Source organism: Hibiscus syriacus, unplaced genomic scaffold (genome assembly GCF_006381635.1).
Source record: "Hibiscus syriacus cultivar Baekdansim isolate YM2019G1 unplaced genomic scaffold, ASM638163v2 tig00111311_pilon, whole genome shotgun sequence".
In the NCBI taxonomy this organism is placed as follows: domain Eukaryota; kingdom Viridiplantae; phylum Streptophyta; class Magnoliopsida; order Malvales; family Malvaceae; genus Hibiscus; species Hibiscus syriacus.
This window is the reverse complement of record NW_024063054.1, coordinates 249,849-275,742: the sequence shown is the minus strand read 5'-3', so window position 1 is coordinate 275,742 and position 25,894 is coordinate 249,849. Positions and strand designations below refer to the sequence as shown.

The following is a 25,894-nucleotide window of genomic DNA, read 5'->3' as shown; positions in this document are numbered from 1 at the left end:
CATGGCCACCACCGCTGCCACCAACATTTCATCAACGGCCATCTTATATACATTATCATCAACCGGTTGATCCTTACACGCCTCCTTATCGGATAACGAAGTCGCCACAACCACATCCCTATGATTATTATGAGGCCAAGGAACCATGCCGATTGGCAACTCTGTTTTTCACTCATTTCGTGACGATAACGTTATAAACTTAAATTACGTCATTGATTCATGAGAGTTTTTCTTCTTCCATGTTATTAGAAGATTATATTTATAATTTTTCACTTTTTGGGCTAAATAATATTTTAGTCCTAAAATTATACTTTATTATCATTTCAGTATTTCATTTTTATTTAATTTAACACAAAAATGAAATAAGATCATACTAAAAATATAAAATTTAGCAAATACATATGCTACGCTGTACAAGGCTACAACCAGTACCAAAAGGCATCGTCGTTTTATTGTTTTTTATGGAGGCCGCCTTCAAAACGGCATCGTAGTTCCTTTTAGCAAAAGGTCCAAAACCTTCAACCCCTACGTTTTTAAATACCTGAAAAATTCTCGTCCTTTTATTATTTTTTGATCTCCGGTGCTTATTCCGATGGCCTCCGACACCGATCCTCCGAAACCCCAAACCCAAAGGTTTCGTTTCTCTTTTTACATCTTAAAGCAGCCCTTTGTTTTTTTCTTCCCTGATTTTCGCTCATATATTTACGATATATGTTTGGATGCTTAGAAAACCTGGGGAATTGTGGAAGAAAATGTGTCATTGGTTCACTTCGCTTTTAGTTGATTTTTACTTCAGGGGTACTAAAGAAAGTAACTCATTTACTTCGTTCCTTTTTGTTCTCGTAATTTTATGGGAGTCACTCGTTTTTCTTCGCTTCTAGATTTTTTTAGTTAATTGCTTAATGCTACTTTCTCAGCTGCAATGGTGAAATTTTTTAAATTTTTCTTCACCTAACCCCATACTTTGTTGTTGCTTCTATTTATTGACACCGAGTTTAAGTATACTTAGTGAATCAACAAGTAGAGTTAAACTTATTGAAGTACAATACTGTAATTTGATGCTTCAGTAGCCTTTTGTTCTTGCAACACTCTGAAAGATTTTCTCTTTATTTGGATCTTTAAGATGGTATTGCCTTTGTTCGATGATGATGATGCATTGTGCGTGCTTCTAATGCACTTATGCTACGATCTGTTGAGTGATAATTTTTTCTCATGTTTTAGTACATGAGGCAGTGATGAACTGCCTTAACTAGTTAATTTTTAGCCACTCACATGGCTTAATAAAGATAAGGAATATATATGCCTTATTTTGAATATGTATTTGTTTTTACATGAGTTTTACTCATCTTTCTATCTTCAAGTTTAGAGTTATACTAATTCTTTTCTATATTAGGCAAACTCTTCTGAAACTCATGTAATGGTTAAGACTTTTCCTTGTGTTATTACTTATGTATCAAATGTGTCATTAAAGTAAACTTTTCATTGTTCGTTTTTTTCTCTTTCAGGCATAAATGCCCTGCATGCTATAAACAATTTAATAGAAAGCTGCATCTTATAGAGCACATGAAAATCTCGTACCATTCAGTTCATCAACCTAGATGTTGGGTGTGTCAAAAGCATTGTAAATCTTTCGAATCGGTGCGGGAACATATTAATAGTAAGATAATCTGCATGTTTTTTTTTTCTCAATTTTCAATTTTTTATTGTGCCATTTTCCGATCTTTTTCTTTCTGTGTAGATCCACTAGCGAAAACAAAATGTTCCAAGATTTTTGCATAACGGGGTTGCACTCATTGTTTAAGAGTTTTGGATAGCCCCTCTGCCCCTGATGAACATAAGCAAATGTGCCGCATAATAGCTCCTGTTCCCCTTGTAAGTAAGCTTTGTGAAAGTATTAAATTGCTAATATAGAACCTTATCACTTATAGAGCTTTACTCCACTTCGCTTTTTAAATTGTCTATAATATTTTTGTATTTTGGATGCCTCATTTCTAAGTTCTATGTCAAATAAATAATGAAAACAAGGAAAAAGAAGTATATTTTGGCTGAGATTGAGACTGGATGATTGGGTGACTTATGTTTAGGGACTTTCAAAACACATTCATATTACATTATAACTTGTTTTTAGTCATAACTTGATCTAACCTAAATATTATGTTGTTGTTGCAGGGAACAAAGATCACATCTTGTATAGAATCTAATGCCGGTTCAATCATGAATGAAATTCAAAATGGAAAAGTTCAAAGAGCCGTTGCTATGGATTGTGAAATGGTAGGTGGTGGAAGTGATGGATCAGTTGACCTTTGTGCTAGGGTGTGTCTTGTTGATGAAGATGAGAATATAATTTTGCATACATATGTTCAACCCCAAATTCCTGTCACTAATTACAGGTATTCATTCTCTCCATTTTGTCCATTTTGATTTAAAAAAGAAAGTCATTTTAAAGAGGAACGGGCTACCTATCATGCCTTTATTCATATGTTCAGAGATGAAGTAACTGGGCTAACAGAAGACCATCTGAGAGATGCCATGCCACTTAATGAAGTGCAAGATAAAATCACGAAAATATTGTACAATGGAGAGTCTGTTGGAAGGATACCTCCGGATGGAGGGATGGCTAGGCTTCTCGTGGGTCATGGCAACAGCATGATTTGGACTGCTTGAGGATGAAGTATCCTGGCCATCTGCAGCGGTAGGTTGAACTATTTCAAAGGCTATACAATGACTAGGCTTTCCTTCGACAAATGAATCTATTGAAAATGGTGCCTTTAATTTTTAATGAAACCCTTTCTGCTTCATTTCTTGTGTTTCCTTCTTCTTCAGTTGTCATAACCTAGTTCACTTGTAGGTGAAACATGTCTTGATATTAACATATAACTGATTAATGGCAAGCGGCAACACTTGGTACAATAGGTGCCATTCAATATCCTTTACAAATTAACTCATCTGTTCTTGCATCTTATTAAATCCTATGCTTTGTTTATTAATCAATATTGAATATTTGTGAAGGAACTTTTTTTTTTTTTCGTATCTTTAACCTTTGTAAAATAGAGATATGCAGAAATGTTTTCCGTTACACTGGCTTTTTTCTACTGTACAGGGACACTGCAAAATACCGTCCATTGATGAAAACGAATCTTGTTAGCCACTCACTGAAGCACCTTACCAAAACATATCCAGGGCAAGTTGCTATATCAGGATCTACATTTAATTTTAGATAAAATAAACTTGCTCTCCCTGCTCCTCTCTCCTCGTATTCTCTTTTTCTTTTACCCCTTTTCTTCACCAGCATCGTGGTGTATTGTTTTACAGGTATGATATCCAGTCAGGAATTCATGACCCATACGAAGATTCTATATCTGTGATGAGACTGTGTAAGCTAATGCGTGGCCAAGACCATCAGCATGTGGTCAGACTTGGTGATGGAAAAGCTAACTGCGGCTTTGATTCTTTTTCAATCAACGGAACTAGAAAAGAAGACCCCGGATGAACTATATGAGATCTCTATATCTGATTACAAGTGTTTGTGTCAGGACTTGAGCAAAGATTGCAACCGTGACAATTGACTGTCCTATTTTCTTTTCAGCTGTAATTTGGTTCTGGCAATGCTGTTTCAGTTTGTTTATGTTTAGTCTTCTAGGGGGGGTTGTTGGGCGCAAGATCAGATCATAAAACTTTAGAGTGGGTCATATGTTTGGTTTTGTGTTCCCAAGAGAAAACAGAAGAATGTTTACTATTATGCTACCAAGTCTAGGAGCATGAAATTAAAAAAGAAAAGAACAATTTTACGTTTATGTTTCAAAATTGAAATGGGACCAGTGGTCATAGCATGTGGGGGGAATTGAAAGAAACCAATCTCTTAACATTTCTGTAAATATGTTTTTAAAGTTTGTTCTTCATGCGTATCGAGCAATCGAAAATCCAAAAGCAGTTCACCTGAAGTTTATATAGGAACAGTTTATAATTTATTGAAAAGAATTGCTTACATCGAAAGCCATCCATGTTTTTGCATACTTCAATCTGTTGCCATTACAAAATTATTCTACAAATGTAATGATACAGAAAAGAAGGTTGTGCGTATGGCATTTACTGGTCTATAAAGGTTTTCAGCGCAGAAAATGGAGGGGAATTGGATTACATTAACTGTTGTCATTACAAGCTTCAAACAAAGTGCAGCTGTGAGACTTCATTTCATAAGCAACTAACCCCACCATTTGCTCACGAACAGGTTTACCATCAACAGAGAAAAAGCCTGGGTATGGTAATGCCGTATCAATTAATTGACGCCATGCCATCCCTTCGGAAGGCGGGGGTAGGATTATGGTCTCTGTTTTATCAGCTCCATTAATGGCAATAAACAGGTCACCCTTTAGTTCAGAAGCCTCGGGATTCAGCTGGTCCTCTGCTTTATCAACCTTCAATGTCATTGTCAGGAATTTGCATGTGGGGTCTTCCCATCCTGGTGGTGACTGATTGCTTCCATGCCATGCAATGTTTTCTTCTTTGAGAAAGTTCCGTTTTTGAAGAAGGTCGCTTCGCCTTATTCTTAGCGAGCTCAAAAACGAGATGAACTTTGTTGTTTGAATACCAAAACCTGTTGTCATAGCATTCCAATCCAAATATTTTCTGCTACCATATGATGGGGAGCCGCCGGAAGATTGGCCACATTCATCTCCCATGTTAAGAACAGGAACGCCCTGCGAAATGTACAAAATGAAAATAAAATTACGAATTTGTTTGAGTCTTCTTTCGAGCACGGCAGTTTTACTTGTAGGTCCCTCTTCCCCACAGTTCCAACTTATTTCTGAAGCTAACTCGGCATTACTAAAGCTGACCAAGTCCACAAGAGGAAGTCCGAAATTCTTGGCGATAAAATTAAACGAAAATGCTGGGCCTCGGCCATCAGAGAATAAGTCTCCACTCCCACAAAGCCGTGTAGCAAGACTACTCAGAGCACCCTTACCCCTCAAAAAGTTTCGTATGTCGGTACAAAACTTTGTATTCATTTCTGCCCATTTCTTCCAATGAGGAAAACGCATTTCCTTCGGCATCATGTCATATGGATCCCAGCAATCTGCAATGATTTTAGCCATGGACAGCACTGGATCAAAAGCTATTGCTTCAACCAAGGGAGGGCGAGACAAGTGTTCACCGTGAAATCCTCTCAACAAACATGAAGCATTAATGAAACAGAAACCATCGATGTGGAATTCAGTCACCCAATGCCGGAGACTATCTAAAATCAACTGTTGAACAACGGGGTGGTTACAGTTCAAAGCATTTCTAGCTTCTGAATCTTCAATACCAGTCTTGTGATAATAGGATGAATTGTCAAGTCCTTGCAGGGATCCACCCTCGGCAGTATGGGTAAAAACTACTTCCAGGAAGACCTCGATACCATTGGCATGCAAGTTCTTAATCATCCCCTTCATTGAATTGATAGAAGATACAGAACCATTAGAAGGCGCATACAGGTTTGTTGGAGAAAAGAAATGACATGGGAAATATGGTCCCTTTTTCTCATCAAATGTACAAATTGGCTCTAATAAGACAGCATTGATGCCAAGATCTTTGAAATGCTGTACCTTCTCAGTTACACCTGAGAAAGTCCCTCCAACATCAGCAGGTAGCTTACTAGACTTATCTTCAGTAAACCGCATAACATTCAAACGATATACTGCTAAATTTTCCAAAGTTATGTTTGGAAAAACATCACCAGTCCAGTTGAAAGCAGGCTCCTTCATTAGTCGCCCAAGATGTTTCAGAAGCAAACCGGACTCATGATGACTAGGAATGGAACTCCCGATTATCATAGCATAAGGATCCAAAAGAACACGCTCTGCATGGAATGTGTCTCTGTTTCCCTTGCATCGATAACCGTAGCTCACAAAGGTCCATGAACCTTCTATAGAAGCATGCCAAATGTCACCAGTTTTATTAACAATAGGATCAAGATCAAGCTCTAAAGCAGGTTTTTCTGATGCATTATCATCATACAAGCACAGGACCAAACTTTCAGCGTTTCTTGAATAGACTGCAAAGTTCATTGAACCATCAGTTGAAAAGGAAAGACCCAATGGAGATGGATGCCCTTGATCAAAACCAATTGGTACACAAAAACTAGACTTCATCTGGCTCCTGATTTCCGAGCCGCTCGAATTTGCACTTGATGAGGCTTTTAGAAGGAACGAGAAGTAGCATGGGACTTCTTTAGCTTCAAATTCCAACTCAAGTGCTAACTCACTGGAAGACCTCGCTATAAATGGGGTTTCAATGATCATGTTTTTTATATCACGATCGGATCTGTATAAGCCCCCACTTAGCACCAGCTGATTGTCATCACTGGACAACTGCAGCGATGAAACTTCAAAATTTACTACATATTTGACACTTTTCTTCCCAACAAAAACTTTGACCTGACCACCAATTTCAGTACTAAAAAGAAAAGTCGATAGATTTTTCAGTTCTTCAACTTGGCTAGTTTTAGGGAATGATTGTTCAGAAACTTGTGACGCAGCAAAGCATCTCAAACCAATGCTCCGAGGAGGAAGCGTGGCATTTTGTACAATTTCTCCGGGTAAAAACTTTTTTCCTTCATCTATTCTCTGAAGGCTCTGTCCCATTTTGTTTTTACAAAGATAACCAGTGACAACCGAGAATTTAGACAATTCAGTGGCTCCAAGGTTCAGGCCATGGGGCCCTATTTTAAAGAAGGAACAAAAACTAGCCATATATGCTTGCAGTAGAAAATGATTCTGAACCAGATAGCGAACAAAATCTTTACAAGGAGGAAAATTTTTCTTACTGGATTACAGATGACTTTCTGCTCGAAATAAAGAAAGGGTTAGTTCATTCAATCAGTAAACTAAAACAAAATAACTATTTTGGCTGGTTTTAGACATCAAGACCTTAAAAAGATTCAGACCCAGAAAGCTGATACAGCAGAGATGATGAACAGTCACCGAAGAGACAAAACGGTGATCGATAAAACTAAGCTTAAATGGAGTGAGAATTGAGAGAATGAAGCAATATCGGGAAACCACTTCTGAATTCTGATATTTCTCATTTCTTGCATAATTGTTTATATACAAAGCTATTACAGTTATTAACAAATCAATTAACAACTGCTAACATAGAATCCATAACAAATTCAAAACAGAAACAGTTACCCCAGTTTCCTTGTATCAAAAGCAATCGAATCCATGCTAACGAATGCAATTGTAGAACGTCAAGCATTTCCTGTAGAGAATGCAGAAAAGAAATGAAAGATTTTCATACATGAAAATCGAAACTAAAAGAAACCGGCAGCCTAAGGAAATTTGGAAACTTAAAACATGAACCGTTCGTAATGAAAATCTAGCTAATACCCAGTTGTTAAAAGAAGCATATAGAGCCAGTTATGATCCCAGATAATCAAGAAATTAAAAAAAAAAAAAAGTGGCAGAAGAAAAAGAAACAGAGAGTAAAACTTACAGCATTTGGATTCTAAAAGCTGAAAATCCGACTGAGATAGCCCAGAATGAGAAGGGAAAACGAGAAATGGGTGTAGTAAGTCAGATCAGTGCAGATTTGTCGTTGCTTGCAATTTATAGCTTTCGTAACGACCGCACAACCACATTCATTTCTGATCTACCCCTTTTTTTTTTATTATCTATGTGATTTGTGACTTAAACGGTGTGTTTTCGTGTGTATATTATTTTTTGCTCATCCAAATATTTAACATCATAAACGTTAGTTTTTTAGATGTCCGAAATATTACGGCTGTTAAATAAAAATCGTTATCAATTTATTTTTTTACACGTCTATTTTTTAAAAAATTTGAATATGTAAACAATAAAATAAATAAAACATTAATATTAATATTTTAATACTAATAATTTAACCTAAGGGGCTATTTGGTTCAAGTCATATAAGATTACTAGGGGAATGAAATCCACATTCTCCGTTTGGTTGGCCTGTAATCTCATTCACAGTAATGTTTTATTACCAATAGTGGATTTTTGGGATATATTACCGGGAATGTCATTACCCCTTCCCTTAGGTATTGTTGGATTACCAACATTTTAGACTAAAATGCCCTTAAATTTTTTTCTTCAAAAATATCATTTTTCTGTCATTGAATAATAAAAATTCTACGAAGGTTAAATTACAAATTTATCCTTAAACTATTTTAGATTTACAAAAAAGTCTATAATTAAAATTTTATATGAAGTTCAAGCGTTAAAATAAAATTTTACCCTTTCATTAAATCTTTTTATATTTTCAATTTTGTAAAAAATATTATATAAATTTTATGAATTTAAATTTTTAAAGAAAATATATAAATATCTTATAGTAATATTATAGTAGAATTCAACTTGTTAAAAAAACAACATATATAATAAGGACAATTTGATTAAATATACATTCTAATAATCTTTTATTCTTTTAACCAAACACGGTAATCATACATTCATACTAAACCAACTAAACACAAAATACAACATTCCCAGTAATCATATTCTTTGGTAATCTTTTATTCCCACTGGTAATCTTACATTCCGTGAACCAAACGCACCCTAAAAGTAAAAAATCCTAAAATTTATCACGATCCTCCTTCCCCTTCTCTCCCTAAAATGGGTGTGGAAGAGAAAAGGAAGGAGGTTGTGGTAAATTTTAGGTTTTTTACTTTTAGGTAAAAATATTAGGATTAAAATATTAATATTTTATTTATTTTAATTTTTATATATTCAAATTTTATAGAAAAATGAAAAAGAAATTACAATCAAGGACACGTGTCAATAAATGATAGATAACAGTTTTTATTTAACGACCGTTATGTCTCGAGCTCTTAAAGGGCTAACAATTGTAACATTAAGCATCTGGAAGTGTCAAAAATTATTGTAGGCACTTATTCAGCACAAAATGTATGGTTTGGGCACTTCTTGGAAATTAAGCCTTACCTAAATAATTTCTCATGAGTACCACTTCTCTGATTAAGTTCTTTTTAATGTTAAAGCAAGAGAGTTTATGGCAGCATCATAAATTCATTTTGAACAAATTTGTGAACATTGTATAAGCAATTTGTTTCAATCATCTTTGGGACTACATTTCAACAACTCAATACAAAAATCTCGTATATCTACAAGAACAACATGATGACCAAATGCTAATACTGAACAATGAGGCTGGTTTCTTCTATCTCTAACTACTGTTTGTAAAAATGGATTCTGCATAATGTTTACCCATCCTTGTTGTCATCACAAGCGTGTTGCTCTCTTCATCCGAAACCAATTGTGGGCTCTCGAAGTAGTCTCTGCCCTTGAAAACTGGATGTATGTAAGCATCCTTAAGGTAGTCTTTCAAGTTTAAGGTCGGCTCCGTTGCCCGTTCGAGTGTATCTTTGATCATTGCATCCTGTGTTTTAATAGTTAAAAAAAAAGTGTCATCCAGATAAAGATCAAGGAAGAAACATGTTAATTTTTCCTACTAAATAGACTATCATCAGTTAGGAAAGACTAGCAAAAGTATTAAGGGCATATAACATATTTACAGTATCTTGTAAATATACTCGTTTATATTAATGTTTTTCCTTTGAAAGTGTTCCTTACCTGCAACGGGAACCTTACAAATGCAGATTCGAAACGGCCCTTGCAGTATACGTGAAACCAGATGGTCATAATAGGAAGAGGAATGAGTGCAATTGTTGATTTCTCGATGTTCTTTGTGCTCAACAACCCCATTAGAAGAAGTTGAGATATTAATAAACCAATGATCAGACGTCGATGCACATCTGGCCAGAATGACCCTCCACTCTCATATTTTTGATCATACACGTTGATAACCTTGCAGCATGAAACAAAGGTGCAAACCAAGAACGGGTGAGGATTATACCAATATAGGGAAGCTACAAAGCTTCATACAGCTAAGAGCAGCAAATACCTGGTGACGAAATACCACATAGGCAAAAGCAAAGAAGATGATGATGAAAGGAAGAAGTACAGGTGTGACAGCAGAGTAAACAAGTCCGAGCAAGAAATACAGTTGTATCCTTGGTTCATATGTTGCAAAGTTTAGACAACCAGGATCCATTGCTTCCTCCCTATCTTGTTCTGTTTCACTAAAAACATATTTTTCAGGTGGAAAATTATTAAAGGTACTAATCTGAGGATTTCTGCAGCAACCCCCGCCCATCCATCAACCATTATATAAGTAATGAAAAAAGTGGCTTTCATCGGGATAGATTCACCAACGGTTTTCGGAATCCTGCATAAGTAACACAATATCTCCAGTCAATCAGACCTGCATATTGTCTGGTATGGTCAAATAAAACAGCATAATATAAATAGCATGAGGAGAGTTCAGATCTTAGGAGCTGCGCATGAATAGGATTATTACAGAGAAAAGAATGCACTGCAGCTGAAAACAGAATGGAAGGAACTAAATGGTAAAAAGAATGAAACAAAATCAGAGGTCTAACATGGATTAAAAACTATGAAGGTACCGTGTCTCAGTTCTGGTCACCAAAACACAGAAAGGGTTTATAATAATACCTAATGAATTGGCACATTGTAGTTCAGTGCAAATAGCTACATGTCTGTCAGAAGATATTGTCACGTAATATAAAGTGTGTTAATCCATCAATTTTTCTGGAAATAGTTAGGTACATACTCTGTTGGAGGCTGGTGAAGGAAAATTTTAAGGTGCTCAAATGCGGCACCAGTGATAATACTCCCAAGAAATACATTGACGAGAAGGAATAGGTGATATTTCCCAGCTGATCGTCTATCCAAAGATGAGCGTGATGGAAATCCTTCTATCTTGGACATTGTCATAAGAATTGTTGGAAGTAGAATAAGAAATATCTTCAGTACAATCCCAGGAAGAAACCCTTGGATGAAGGACTTGACAGACTCCCTGAAAAAGTGTTTTCCAACAATTGAAATTTCTCCTTCAAGTCTTAGAACGTTGACAATAGTTGAAATGTTAAACAAGATGGAGATATAATTCAGGATACATTTAGAGGCCAAACGTATGATGACTGATCATATAGAGGAAAATATTGAGGGCAGACAAAGAAATGCTACTTTAACGAAACAACACTGATAAGCAACTTACTTTTCTATTAATCGCCTCAAGAAAGGAAAAACCTTCTCAATCCCATCAATATTGGCTAGAGATTGAACAAAAGCTATAGGGACCATGAAGAAGAAAATAAGAAAAAATAGTGCAACGGCCATGAGCAACCTCCGAATAGTAAGATCAAAATATGGTATAGCAAGATTACTCCAATAAACATCACGTGGCTCAGGAGCCCATTCTGTCAACCAAATTGTTGGGTCATGCGATTGCTGAGTTTGAGCACATATAGCTGCTGACCATCGGGATTTGAATGAAACAAAAGCTGCTGGAACTATAGCATTTGGATCACTCAGGACTTTTTCTCTTTCTGAAGCTTCCTATATAAAAATGACAACATTACAGTTTCCTTGTTACTAAATTAAACATTAAAAGAAGCCAAAAAACAACACTCTATTGTTGTCTTCAACAAAACAGCTTCATGTTTTCTGGTATTCCTTATAAAGAGAAGGGAAGAAAAGGAGGGAGAGTATATGACATTTCCTGAAAATTAACTATATATCATCTTATTTGTATTATTGTTTTGCTCCTGTGAATTCTTTCCTTAATTGAATAAGAAATTGACAGAACAAGTTCTCTGACTCTTACAAGTCAATGTATGTGTGTGTGGAATGCGGACATAAGGAAGGAGTGATTCTTAACCAAGAGAAACAGTATAACAATTTCCAAAAGATATAGACTCCTATTGGAAACTTTAGCCATATAACAGAGGTTCAGCATTGAGATAAGCAATGCTACCAAATTGTTTGAACTACTTCCCTTTATGCCAAGAATGATTATAGCAAAAGATGTAATGATAATTGTAAAAGTAAGAATAAAAGGTACATAGTATTGCAAGAAACAAGCATACATGAAATTGAAAAAAAAAATCCCTAATACAGTCACTACAATACACTGAAACTTACTGCTTCGCTCAGCTTCTGAATCTCCGAGGAGTAATAATCGATTGCATCAACTTTATCGCCAAATAGACCACAGAAACCTGTCTATAATTACAAAATATTTGATAATTAACTGGGCAGCTGAAAATCAATATGGAACTAACTATTATTCCACCGAGAAATGAAATGGAGCTAAATAAATGTCAGTAATAAGTTTGTCAAGCAAATATATTACCCTAGTGGTCGAGCTCTTTGAAGTCCTCTCATACTTATTAAGGTAGTAAGTATACCAATTTTGTAAACTCTTCTTCTTTTCAACCAACTCTGCAAGCTTATTTGCGTTATATACAACCTATCAAAGTTACAGAGTAAAGCAGTATGTTATAGAAACTTATCAGTGGCAAACAAAAATATAGAGGCACCATCAGTACAAAAAATTGCAAGGTTTTATTATTTTCCATGTGAGACGGCCTATTATCCTCCTCCCCTGTACTACTGCTACATAGAACTTATTTACCAGACAAATTATCATAGGTGAATCAACTTATCAAAGAAACAAACCTGATGAGTAAGATAAAAATCAGGGTGATTTACACGAAAAAAATGTTCAACGTGCTCACTAACTGATTCATCAGGATCAGGCGGAATATTTCTCACTAGAACCTGCGAAACATATTAAAGTAAACAAAAGAAAGGAAAATTAAATACAAGTGCTAAAGCTGGGGTGTGATAGAAATGCTCTAGCATGCATGCACATCTATACTGATTGTTTCAAACATGATAGGCAGCTGCAAATAATTGTCACAACTGCCATCTATCTTACACCAACAGTGAGTCGTTTTGATTCAAGGTCGGATCTTTAGTCCTAAGATGAAGGACCCTGTTTATGAAATGGGAGAGGGCTACCTCCCGTCATGGAGCCCAAGGCTCATTGTACCTAAAAACATTCAGGTGAATAAAGGAGCAATGATACTGCCTAAGCAGTTATAACAGAACAATGATCCTGAAAGACCAAACTGGGGGACGAGAAAAGAGGGGGGCATCCTTGAAGATGAGTGCCAAATTCAATGATAATAAAATGCCTTCGACAAATATACTTCATAAAGCCTGATCGTTAGGAAGGTATACGACAGTTCATATTTATACTAGACGTATAACTTCATAATGTGCTAAAATACTTGATTAATACTAAGCAAAACTTCACTATTTCATTGTCTGATACGTTAAGGAGCATAACTTTAGGTCTGTATCTGATTTCAATACTACATCTGAAATTCTTCATCAAAAATAAAACATCTTAACTTGCAACTTTAATGAGAATAAAATATGAAATACTATTGATGATAATTGAAAATTTTAAAGGTAGCCGTTTGAAGCTGTTGCAAGACATACAATCTGAGTACTTCAAGTCTTCAAACTAGATATGGTGCCAGTACCAGAATATGCATGGGTTTTGATGTTTTTAATTAGGAATTCTAGTGCAATAACAAATCAACCTGTCTAAGATAATCAGCAGTTCTAAATAACAACACAACAACAGCATGGGCATTAGCCAGCGAACAAAGCAAAAAACTTACTGTGAATTGATCAGGACGACGTATTTCTGATGCCAGATATTTTAACCTCATAGAAGCTACTATTTTGTATTCAACATATAGCACATAAAAGGTCCAAAGAGCAAATACATATGACATAACAATATGAGCCCAGAACCTGAAAATGATAAGCCGGAACCTTCTCATAACAAAGAAATTAAACATATATTTTAGAAAAAATGAAAATTTTAAGGTATAACACTACTCAAGTGAATGTAAAAGTTGAAAAGGAAAAGATGCAAGGTACTATATTAATTGAATGCGGGCCTAAAACAGGTTTTTTTATCTCTAAAATGCTCAGAAATGAAAGTACTAAAAACAAGCTTTACATTTGCTTTGTGCTAATATAGACTGACTGATGGCACCAGATGTTTGAACCAGGTATTTAAATAGTGGACTGCTATCAGAATAGCGGCCATTATAGGGTCAATGGTGCCATCCGAAACCGTTATTGCATGACCACGATACCCGTAATGACCTCAATAACATCTGTTATGTTCGCAATTGTGATAAACACAGCTGCAACAAAAAACACGGGTACAACCGTAATTTAAATCCCTGGTTTGAACCATTCAACCCTATATTTTACGTTACTGCACGAGAACTTTCCCATGTTATAACTGATGAATTCGGGATGACAATCAGAATATCGCATTTGATAAGAAAAAAGAGCAAAAAAAAAGAAGTTATTCCTGACCTTTTTGACCCATCTGGAACATTTGATATTGACAGCTTGTCAATGTCGCTGAATGTCAGATTCTTGATACTCTCTAATGTTTCCCCCGTCCAATTGACAGGGACCAAAACTAAGAAAGCAAGAACAGCCAAGGGGACAATTATTTTCAAGCTGCAAATAAAAGGCATCTTAATCATTTTAGACTGCTTCATCCACAGCAAAGAACAATATGAAACTCTAAATAGTATATTTCACTTCCAAATTCTCATAAAAGATTAGTATATTATTTGTTACTATGTCTAACCACACTTTTTGTTCCTTAATTTGGAAAAATAACAGAAATAGCAGCCAAACGGGCATCTAAAGAAAACTTACCCAAGAAGGTAAATTCGAATATATACAACAGAATCGAGCCCGGCATGATCAATTAGCTCGGGTTCAGGCATTCCCAAAGCTGCAGGCATCCAATTCAAGAATCTAATATATGTCTTCCAATCTAAGTTGACAAATTGGTTGACAGTTGGTCCAGATCGACTAGGGCTGCTCCTTGCCCCCTTCCGATACCATTTCGGAAAGTAAACCCGGTCGTTAATTGGTTGAAGCCTCAATATTGCAAAAGCCACTAAGAATGCAAATGCAGAAAGAAGATTCAATGCAGCTGAAACGGATATATCTCGAAGGTTAGCCATATTTCCTTCCCGGCTGGTGCAATTTACCTTGAAATAAAAGCCACTGAAATCTTAGTTTATACCATCCTTAGATTTTGGGTAATCATGAGAAACCAGAGGAAGAAACGAAAACCAACCTGACAATGGCGAGGTTTTTTTTGAGAATTGGACTGTCGACAAAAAACTGAATTGAGGAAACCAACTACGAATCAAAATCAGATTCGATTGTCTTAGGAAACTCAGGTGAAAATTAGTGTTCTTCTTTTCTTGAAATCAAAGCGCTTTGTAGGAGCGCGAATGAAATGGCGGCAAAAAGTACGGGACTTTACTTGGTTTTTGTGTAGTCAAATATTTGATTTTTTTTCTCTCGTTGACAGGATTTCCCTTTTTGACACTTTCACGTTTTTTCCCCCTTCACGCACTCGTTTCGACATTTGGATTATATCGGTAAACTGTTGTCGATTTTGTTTTCAAATTACAAATATTTTTTTTTCAAATATATAAATAATACTTTACAATTTGTTTTAGGTTTATATTTAAAATCTGTACACCCAACACGTATAATTATATGTTCTACCATGAAGTATACAAAACCATAGTTTATTTTTTATTTAATGTCCTATTATTAAAACTTTGTTTTAGTTAGTCACCTCGTATGTTAAAAGAAGTATTATTCTTATTTAATGTCTTTGGTTCGAGTAGTTGTGTTTGTAAGGTGTGAGCGATATTAATGATTAAGAAAGATTTTGAATATATACTAACTTATAATCACTTAAACTATTAAAAAAATATTTTTTTGATAAATTATAAATCTAATCTTAATCATATCTAAGGAAGAGAAGTACTCCTAGTGAGTTTAAAACTTATTCCCAAGGAAATATAAATAACATTTTTTATATCAACCGATAACCGTGCTTGTTAAGAAAAACATTTTTTTAGTTCAACTAGTGGAACTAAAACTGTACAAACTTTGTGTAACATCCCAAAAATCGGGCTAGTGACTAAAATGTAAATTTTGTATTCAATTTCGAAATAAGTCAAAAGTTCAAGGACTTATTGGGAATATTTTGTAAAGTATTGTTTAGAAAATATTGAATGAAGTAAGGATAAATTGGTCTTTTCAAAGGAATGATTTTTATCTTCCCTTTATAAGGATATTAAACACGTGGAAATGAGATGAAAAGGAAAGAAAAGTCTGGAGAATTGATTCTCTTCTTCTCCCTCGTTGTTGTGAGCTCCATTTCTAAGGTGAGTCTTGTAAGTTGATTATTTCTTGAGTTTTAAGCTTAGTTTTGATTCTTGGAGTGTTAAGAAAGCTTAATGAGAGATTAAAGTGTGTTGAAACTCCAAGGTGAATAAGTTATGAAGAATTAAATATAAAGAGTTTTCAAGTGAATTGATGAGGAAGAAGTTATAAATGGATTTTTAAATCATATTTAACTTGTCAATGATCTAATTAAGAAGTTAGAAGTAATATAAGTGAATTAAGAACATGTTGAATAATTGGCAAGATTTTTAAATTCAAGGGTTCTAATGAGATATTGGATGATTTGATGAGTTAAAGTGATATAAAATGGTTTGAGTAGGTATATTTGAGTTTAATGAGTCAAAAGAAGTTAGGAGAGTGGAAGTTAGATAAATTATGGGAAATTTTCGGGTGAAACAAGTGAGTTTTAGGCATGGGGTATCGGTTTTGTTCATCCAGTACCGATACTTCAAAGCTAAAGGAGTATAAATTAAGCATAGGGTATCGATACTGAAGGAACAATATCGATACCATATGATATTGGATGAAATCTTTAAAAAAAGTATCGATACCTAAAGGGTGGTATCGATACTTGTTGAAGGGGCATCGATACCCAGTGTCTAGTATCGATACCATTATCAAGCTGTAAGTACAGAATGTAAAAATGGTATCGGTACCTAGGGGAGTATCGATACCATAGGTGGGTAGTATCGATACTATAGTAAGAGTATCGATACTATAGTAAGAGTATCGATACTATTAAGCTAAAATGCTAAATCAAGTGTTTCTTCCAGCATAAGTTAGATTGATTGGTTATAAGTGATTTGAACTCCGATATTCATAAGTAGTTTATTTGTGTAGATAGCAATCAGAAGCAAGTACCAGATGAGTTAACGAGATAAGTTCGATAAAAAAAGTTATAAGTGTTGGAATTGACTAGTGAGGCCAGGTGAGTGCTTATTATTATGTATATTGATATATGAAAAGTAGACTTGTGATAAGACTATTTTCACAGTTTTGAATATATGAATGCATGAGTTAAAGTATAGTTATGACTATGTGATTATAAGTGTAACATCCTTAATACCGGGTTAGTGACCAAATTGTAAAATTTCAGGAATTGGTGATTAAAGTGGGATAATTGAATAGTTCAATGATTTATTGGAAATATGATGAAGGTTATTTAGTAATTATTGAATGAAGTAAAGGGTAAAATAGTTATTTGACATGGAAGATTTTTATTTTCCTTTATTAGATAAGGAAGCCACGTGGAAGAGAAAAGAAGGCAAAATAAACTTCCAGAGTTCTCTTCTTCTTCTTCAGCCGTGAGTCACCATGGCAAAGGTGAGCTTTGTGGTTAGTTGATTATTTGTTGAAATAAAAGTTGGTTTATGATTATTAGATGATAACTAAGCTTAAGGAAAGCTTAAGTTATCTTAAAATCAAAGTATGATGGAGTTAGTAGGGATTAAAGATTTGAGGTTCTTGGGTGAAATCTTGAAATAGAGTTCATAACTAGAGTTGGAAGTTAAATTTGACTTGTCAATGGTCTAATTAAGAAGTTAGAAGCCATAGAATTGGAATTAAAACATATTGCAAAGTTGGTTTAATTCTTGGGTTACATATGAGGAATAGAATTTTGAAGTTAAAGATGGTTTATATGGATATAAATTGGTTTAAGCATGTGTATATGAGTTGAGAACATGAAAGGGGTTGAAAGATGAAGCATTTGAGTTGATTTGAGTAGATTTTCGGGCTTAAAAATGAATTCTGGGCTATGTGCATCGGTGCACATTCAAGGTGCACCGATGCATCAAGGGTAAATTTCCAGAAATTGTTCAGAGTGTATCGATGCACAGGAAGTGCATCGATGCACCCATTAAAAATGGAAACATCGAATGCAATTAATGCATCAATGCACATGTTAAGGGATGCATCGATACACTGTAGAATGCATCGATGCACTTCAAGGGAAATAGAATTATACCTTTATTTTGGTCTAAGAAATGATAGATTAGTGTATATCAATTGGATACTAATATGTATCAATGTATGATTATATAGATATCGAGCACGAACAAGTCCCGGAGCGATTATCAAGTTATGATTCGATCGCAAGAGAGGAAATTATAAAAATGGATTGGAACTTAGTGAGGCCAAGGTGAGTGCGTATTATTTATATATGATGTTTAATGGGAAATAAGACTTGCGACAAGTCTAATTTCTATAGTATTGTGCATGAAGAATGAACATGAACATGTGTTTGTTATGAGTGTCTAGTTATATGTTATGGTATGTGTAGATATGTTATTGTATATGTATTTCATGGTTGATGTGAATATATGCTATGTTATGATGATATGATAAGAAATTATATGAATATAAAAGAGAAGTTATGTGATAAGATCTTTGAGATATATAGAAATGGAATATAAGATTGCGCAAATACATGATATGGGATAAATTAGGTAATAATATGGGAATATGGTAAAAAGTGAGTTTAGAAGAAATGATGGTAATGAAGTAATCAAGTGTAAAGGTTATATAAACAATAAGAATGTGAGTTGGGTAAGTGAATAGTGGTATGAACATTTATGTGAAATAGTAAAATAGAATTATATCATTGAATGAGAATGGAAACAAGATAGATAATATTGACCTATATGATGATACGAGACTTGAACATAAGTGATAATAGGAACATATAAGATGAGTTAGATGGGAAAGATACATATGCTTAAATAAAATTATGATATATGGGTTGTATGATGGAAATCTACGTAGTCATATTAGAAAGTTATAAGTACCATATGAATTGAATTAGGTAAATAGATTAAATTAGTATATAAATGAAATAATAGAAGTGACATATGTTTATGTATAAATGAAATAATAGAAGTGACATATGTTTATGAGTATGGCAGATGGGATATGATCTAGGTGAATATCATAGAATGAGGTATAAGCTATATGATATGAGATAAGTTATTTTATACATATGATATAAGCTATTAATCAGGACATATGAGATTATGAGAAGGAGAATAAATGATGTGAATACAAGTATGGGGAAAATGATATATATATATATAGGAAGATGAATTATATGAAAACACATTTAGAGGATGAAATGATGGATTATATGAACATGTGAATATATATATATATAGGATAAGACATAAAAATAAGATATAAGCAATGTGACAAGAAATGTGAAATAGTATGAAAAGTGGATATGAGCTACGTGATATGTGAAAGTGATTTACGTGTTTATACGTATATGTGATTCAACTTATGTGACATAATCTACGTGCTATGTGAAAGTGAACTACGTGTTTATGTGAAAATGTGAAATGACATAAATGATGATGCCCATGTTATGTGTCATGAGAGATAGGGTATAGTTGGCATGCCAAGAGTTGAGGGTCTACGCGGTCCTTCGGGACATATATGTATTCTTTGGAACATGTGTAAGGTCTTTTAAGACACATACTTGATTATTAGCATATGTATATGATTCTTAAGGAATTTTCTACGTGGTCCTTAGGGACAACCTTATATGGTACTTCGGTGCATTTCTACGCGGCACTACGGTGCAATTCTACGTGGCACTTCAGTGCATTTATACGAGTTGTGGTGACAGCATTAGTGCACAACCTCTATAGACTCACATATCTATAATTCTCACATGTGTACATAGGCTAATAAGAAAAAACAACAAATATATTACATGTGATTTGTATGCTTTTGTGCTATGAATGATATTATATGATTTATATGATGATATGTGGATTGTATGATTAAATGAGGCAAATGTTGGTTAAAATGCTAGGTATTAGAGGATATGTATTAAGTGATATAAACGATAATAATATTGATAATGAAATAAGTCTAATGATGGAAATGATGAGTGATGAATATATGTGTGTATATGTTTTCATATGTAATGATATATTGCATATGTGTTATAGGGATTGTTACATGAATAAGGGTATGAGTGATAGTAGTAATTGTTCATGCATGATTACAAGCTATAGTTTATATTTTATGTTTATTGTTTCACTAAGTCATCGACTTAGCGTGTGATTGTTTCACACGTAGGTTACCGAAGTGAGAAGAGTAAAGAGCAATGTGGAGCAAGACAGGTCAGTTCTCCTTACCAAAGGTCAGATCAGAAGAAAGGTGAATAATATGTATTTTAATACATAAAGTTCTAGTTGGCATGTATTCAAATAATATTGTATAAGCTCTGAATAGTTCGATAAAGGTTTTGAATAAGTTATATGTAATAATAAATTTTAAATTACTCACTATTTTATACAAGTAAAGGTTTTTGAAAAGTCAATGTGACACTTCGGACTCGGATCTGGGTCGGATACGGGTTGGGGGTGTTACAATAAGACTGTGCATGATATGTATTATATGTTATGTGATATATATATATACATGATGATGATTTCTGTGTCTATATGAACATATGATATAAGTCATGTGATATAATGAATGTGAAAATGGGACAATGAGATATGAAACTATATGAAAAGATTATATGAGCTATGTGAAAATAAGTGATGGGATTACATGATCATAAGATATAAGCTATATGATGAGAATGATATGACAAGAAGTTGTAAAAGTATATGTCTATGTGATACTGATACGTATATGTGAATATGTGATAAAAATAATATAATGCCCATGTTATGTGAAATGAGGGCTAGATGTATAATTGGCATGCTAAGAGTCGAGGGTTCTACTTGGTCCTTCGGGATATATATGTAATCCTTTGGAACATATATGTAGTTCTTCGAAACACATATTTTGTCCTTTAGAATATATATGTAGTCCTTAAGGAGTGGTTCTTCGGGACATATGAGTTATATGTGGTCCTTCGGGACATCTATGTGGTCCATCAGGACATTTCTACGCGGTCATTCGGGACAAATTTCATATGCCACTAAGTGGAAATTATACGAGCTGTGGTGACAGCATATGTGCACAACCTCTATGTACTCACATATATTTAGTTCTCAGAAGTATACATGGGCTAATAAAGAGATAATATGATTGTTATATGTGATTGAGTACTTGAATATGAATATGTAGGTTACATGTATTGCGTCTGTTATATTATCTATGTGAAAATATGTTTGTATAATATATTTGAATATAAGAGATTAAAGTATAAGTTATATGATATATAAGTGATTACATGAGAAATGTTATGAGCTCTATAAGTATATGTATAGGTAATGAGGTGGTTGACTATATGATTGTATGAATATAATAATAATTATGATCGTACTGTGTTAATATACTTTGTATGTGAACTAGTATAATGGACTTATATGATTAAATGAGAATTGAGATAAAGTAAGTAGTATTGAATTACAGGATAATGTGAGAATAATATATCAACTAGGAAACATGTACATAATAAGTATAAGAATATAATAGATAAGTTGTATAAGAAGGTCTATAGGTTTAAATGAAACTATGATCTAAAACTTGTTAAATTCTTAGGTGATATGAAATATAGTACAAGGATTCAGGAAATCATATGATAATATAGGAATTAGGTAATAATAAGTTATGAAAATATATATCTAGTTGACAAGCTATATGTGAAAATGAATAGTAGAATATAAGAAATTAGTATACAAGAATATGATATAAAATATGTAATGAGAATCTATGGGATAGATGATAAATAGGAACATATGTAAACAAGAGATAAGATATGGGACATTGTGATAGAAATTGTATGATCATGAATTATGTAAATAAAATGATCTAAATGATAACAGAAGAATGTAATATAAGTTATGTGGTAGATATCAATGAGTATGGAAACATGAAATAGTATATGATCATATATGATATGATGATATGAAATGATGCTAAAAATGAAAATGATGATATATGTGTATGTATATTTGGTACATGAAAGGGTATATGAGGTTGATATGATAGTATGAAATATGCATGCATTGTTAGGAGTTATAGTTTACATTATATGTTTTATATGCCTCACTAAGTCATAGACTTAATGTGTGAATGTTTCACACGTAGGTTTTGAGAAGATTAAAGAGCAAAGAAGAGCAAGACATGTTAGCCTCTCCTTTCCGAAGATCAGATCAGAAAAGAATTTTGAATCATATGTATTTTGTTATAGGGGTGTTCGCAGTCGGTTTGGATCGGTTTTTGGCTAAAAATTCATCCGATCCGAAAGTATAAATTTTTGCGGTTTGGATCGGTTTGGATGTTTCTAAAAAAAATCCGATACGATCCGATCCAATTAAGTGCGGTTTGATTCGGTTTGGATTTGTGCGGTTTTTGGATTCTAATTTTTCAAAAACAGTTTCACCATTTCACATCCTAAGCTAAAGTCGATCGAATAAACACCGTTGATGAACATAAAGGTAACAGTAACACTATCAGCTCCCAATAACCAACCAGTTTGGGATATTGCTTCTTTGCATTACAAACGACAACAACCTGATAAAAATATCTAAACAAGTCTTACAGCGTCAGACAACCCTGTAATGATGGCAGCAAGGATAATTCCACAAATTTCTGTTCTCTTTACCGATGCAATAACAAGGAAAATTAATCTCAGGCCTTTATTTACAGACATGTTTGAAACCACAGCCAGTCCATGATGGACTGTCCATAATGGTTAACTCTCCCTGGAGTTTTAATGTGTTGTAAGGTTTAGTTAAATTTAAGGTATCTTACCTGTGGAGCTTAAGACAGGAACTTGTATGTATCCAGAGCATACCGAACCAATGCTTCATTCTCACCAGGATTGATTGTACACCTAAACATAACATGATGTGAAAATTATTCAAGACTAAAATCAGTTTAAATCTTCCATCACTTGATAAAAAAAACAAATGAACAAGTGAAGTATGATAACACTAGAAGCACAAACTACGAATCTCAAAAACATCATCTAACCTTAGAAGTTAGGTTCACAAAATAAGGATCCAGTAAATAACAACTAATTACCTCAAAACTTTATTAGAAAGCACACTCAGCCAATCAGAAATGCATAATGCAAGCAACATAAAACATTTATAGTCCTATTATGAGAAGAGTAGATTGATAAATTATGAAAGCAAAAATATAAAATTCTCCTAAGGAAACAAACTAACGTTGAGTACACAAGGACTCCACCAGGGCAAACCAACTGAACAGCCTGATCAAACATTCTCCTTTGATATTTCGCATGGTTTCTTAATGTCTCAATCGTTTCCTGTATGCAAAGAAAATCAACATGTTTCATGTAGTTTTCATATGCATGATAGAACCTGCAGAGAAAAATAATAGGCCCAACAATACAGAAATCAACCAGAAAAAACAAAAAAACCTTCAACAATTCTAAAACAAATCATACTCGAAAAACAGAACAGAATCAAATCACGGTAACATACCAGCTGGTTTTGAGTATCAAGAGAGCAGATTTTTTGGATTTTCTTTCCTCAGAGTAGAATCTGATTAACTTGATTGAAAGCTTAATGGAAAAAATAAACGAGGAGGATGAGAACATTGAGAAGAGGCAGAGTCTAAACTCTAAAGTGGGCTAGGGTTTGAACTTGAAAGTTGAAACGGTGTCGTTCATACTTAATTGTAAGATATATCGGTTCGGATCGGATCGGTTCCGGATTTCTAAACCGAAACCGAACCGAACCGATCGGTTTTTTTAAAATCCAAATACACTAAATCGGTTTCGGTTTTTTTCGGTTTTCAGTTTTTTTGATCGGTTTTCGGTTAATTTTTTGGATCGGATTGGATTTGAACACCCCTATTTTGTTATATTAAATGTAGTTGACATGTATTAAAAGAATTGAATTGAATATGCTCTGATATTTTGTAAAACTAATTGTTTTTTTAATTAATGTAAAATATTCATTTTCTTGAATTGTGAATTTAAATTTTAGCCAATTTATAAAGAAAAATATTTTGAAAAGTCAATGTGACACCTCGGACTCGGATCCGGGTTGGGGTGTTACACTTTGCAGGAGCATTGTGACTAGCATTGCCCCTCCTTTAGCTCACGTCGTGCCTCCATCATCACCACCACTGCCACCACCATGATGTGTTCAGCTTCGTGCATTTGGCAGCCAAGATATGGCACTTGTGAATCTCCATCATAACAATAAACAATGTACCAAAACCAACCCGACAACTTGGATTTATTCCAACGAGTTGTATCAAGTTTGCAGCAATATTCTCATTCTTCCAACAAAGAAAATTACCTCCTCTACTTTTGCTTTCTGATATGTGCATTTCCTTATCACCACCACCACCTTGGGTACAGCTTGCTTCCCAATGAAATTCGGTAAAAACTTAACCACGTTTGTCATGTTCTCCTGATTTTTCTCCTTTTGCCTTGAGATAAGTTTAACGCAAATTTCCTCCATGCAAATCTGTTGCCACCAACAACTACAATGGGACAGTTCCTTCACGTGGCCAGCTGGACCCGCATATGGTTATCACCGAAGTCGACATGCTTATCTCCCTTCCCAAGAACAAACATGCATGGCATGATCATCGCCACAACCTTCTAAAACTGTGGCCCACTCTGACCCGACATGTTCACTCTACGGCTCACATCGAAGGCGATGTGAAGTTGTTGCTGAGACTAAAGAGTGTTTACTCAAAGAGCAGTCAATGACTTTATGTATGGCCATGGCCACCAGGATAAGTAGGACAGCACATTTAAGAAACATGGGGCTTTAAACTGGTTTATCATTACATCCGGCAATCATAGTTGGCCCGCATGTCGGATTGACTAGGCCTTGCCGACGACATGGCACACGGGACACTCGAGAGTAGAAGGCTTACAGTTGGTTGACTGATCGATTTGTAGGCCGCACACTGTGCTATGATGGGTAATAGTGGGTGAACAAAGGTGAAGGGTAAGGTAAAGCATGAATAGGATGGATGATGCATGTGAGGCATAAATGACAATTCACTTTCAAGATAGTTTTGGGGTAGCAGACAAGCTTTTGAAATAACTCTGCCTTATCTTCTTAGTGTGGGACATGATGGCCTATGACCCGAGCTTGGGGACCAAGGCCAATCGTCTGTCACCCACCACATGTTCATATCTCAAGCTGATTATGTTGTTATAAAAAGGGCTTCAAGATCCTCCATAGCCACTCAAACTCAAAACAGAGAACTCACATTACTTGCAGATATTACCAAAAGAAGAAGCTTTTGATTCAGGTGATTGGATAGTGAGATGAAGGACCGATCATGGAGAAGGTGCTCAAAGCAAATTAGAGAGCAGAGGGGAAGGCTTTATATTATATGGAGATGTGCTGTGTTACTCCTTTGTTGGCATGACTAGATGCTTTAGAGTTGTATAGTTTTGTTCCTCAAAGCTTTTCTCTTTGTTTGTAGCATGGGAAAAAACCAGAATTCCACAGGTGATTTGATTTCACAAACACAAACAAAGGCCACATATTTGTTAAAATCAAGCTTTGCATCATTCCTCTGGTGACGCCCATTATATATTTTCAGAATATTTAAAATAGAACCACTCGTAACAGAGAAGTAAGCAAGGTTGGTAGCTGTTGATCTCAAAGTAAGTTATGGCATAGAGAATTCATCAACTAATTCTCTGTCATTTAAGATGTCAAAATCATTGAACAAATCCATTTATGTAGCCTCTGCTTTACTCAATCTTGTCGACAAACCAT

The 25,894-nt window shown here is 34.6% G+C and overlaps 3 protein-coding genes and 1 pseudogene across 5 annotated transcripts; 2 read left to right on the top strand and 2 right to left on the bottom strand.

Annotated features, from left to right (window-relative positions):
• Positions 1–559: 559 nt before the first annotated feature.
• Positions 560–3,681, top strand: LOC120158331 (annotated as a pseudogene).
• A 330-nt stretch (positions 3,682–4,011) lies between these two features.
• Positions 4,012–7,634, bottom strand: LOC120158456 (isoamylase 2, chloroplastic-like). Of its 3 annotated transcripts, XM_039169285.1 has the most exons (3): positions 7,474–7,634; positions 7,170–7,239; positions 4,012–6,823 (listed from the first exon to the last, which is right to left on the bottom strand). In XM_039169285.1, exon 3 carries the CDS (start codon positions 6,729–6,731, stop codon positions 4,140–4,142), a length of 2,592 nt encoding a protein of 863 aa, XP_039025216.1. In that variant the 5' UTR covers positions 6,732–6,823; positions 7,170–7,239; positions 7,474–7,634; the 3' UTR covers positions 4,012–4,139. The 3 variants fall into 3 exon arrangements, with proteins under 3 accessions (XP_039025216.1, XP_039025215.1, XP_039025214.1); XM_039169284.1 differs by lacking the exon at positions 7,170–7,239 and having other exon boundaries at positions 7,474–7,490; XM_039169283.1 differs by lacking the exon at positions 7,474–7,634 and having other exon boundaries at positions 7,170–7,445.
• A 1,421-nt stretch (positions 7,635–9,055) lies between these two features.
• On the bottom strand, positions 9,056–14,977 carry LOC120158295 (CSC1-like protein At4g02900). The gene is given in 12 exon segments (XM_039169170.1): positions 9,056–9,396; positions 9,591–9,824; positions 9,922–10,097; positions 10,100–10,245; positions 10,651–10,896; positions 11,098–11,438; positions 12,024–12,104; positions 12,235–12,351; positions 12,561–12,662; positions 13,577–13,712; positions 14,292–14,441; positions 14,646–14,977. Coding segments are annotated over 12 exon segments (2,256 nt in total). The 5' UTR covers positions 14,960–14,977; the 3' UTR covers positions 9,056–9,183.
• A 10,383-nt stretch (positions 14,978–25,360) lies between these two features.
• Positions 25,361–25,894, top strand: LOC120158385. The gene has a single exon (XM_039169239.1). It carries the CDS (start codon positions 25,435–25,437, stop codon positions 25,540–25,542), a length of 108 nt encoding a protein of 35 aa, XP_039025170.1. The 5' UTR covers positions 25,361–25,434; the 3' UTR covers positions 25,543–25,894.

What these genes read in the sequence shown, in the direction of transcription:
- LOC120158456 (XM_039169285.1), bottom strand. Translation starts at nt 6,731, where the DNA reads ATGGCTAGTTTTTGTTCCTTCTTTAAAATAGGGCCCCATGGCCTGAAC.
- LOC120158385 (XM_039169239.1), top strand. Translation starts at nt 25,435, where the DNA reads ATGAAGGACCGATCATGGAGAAGGTGCTCAAAGCAAATTAGAGAGCAG.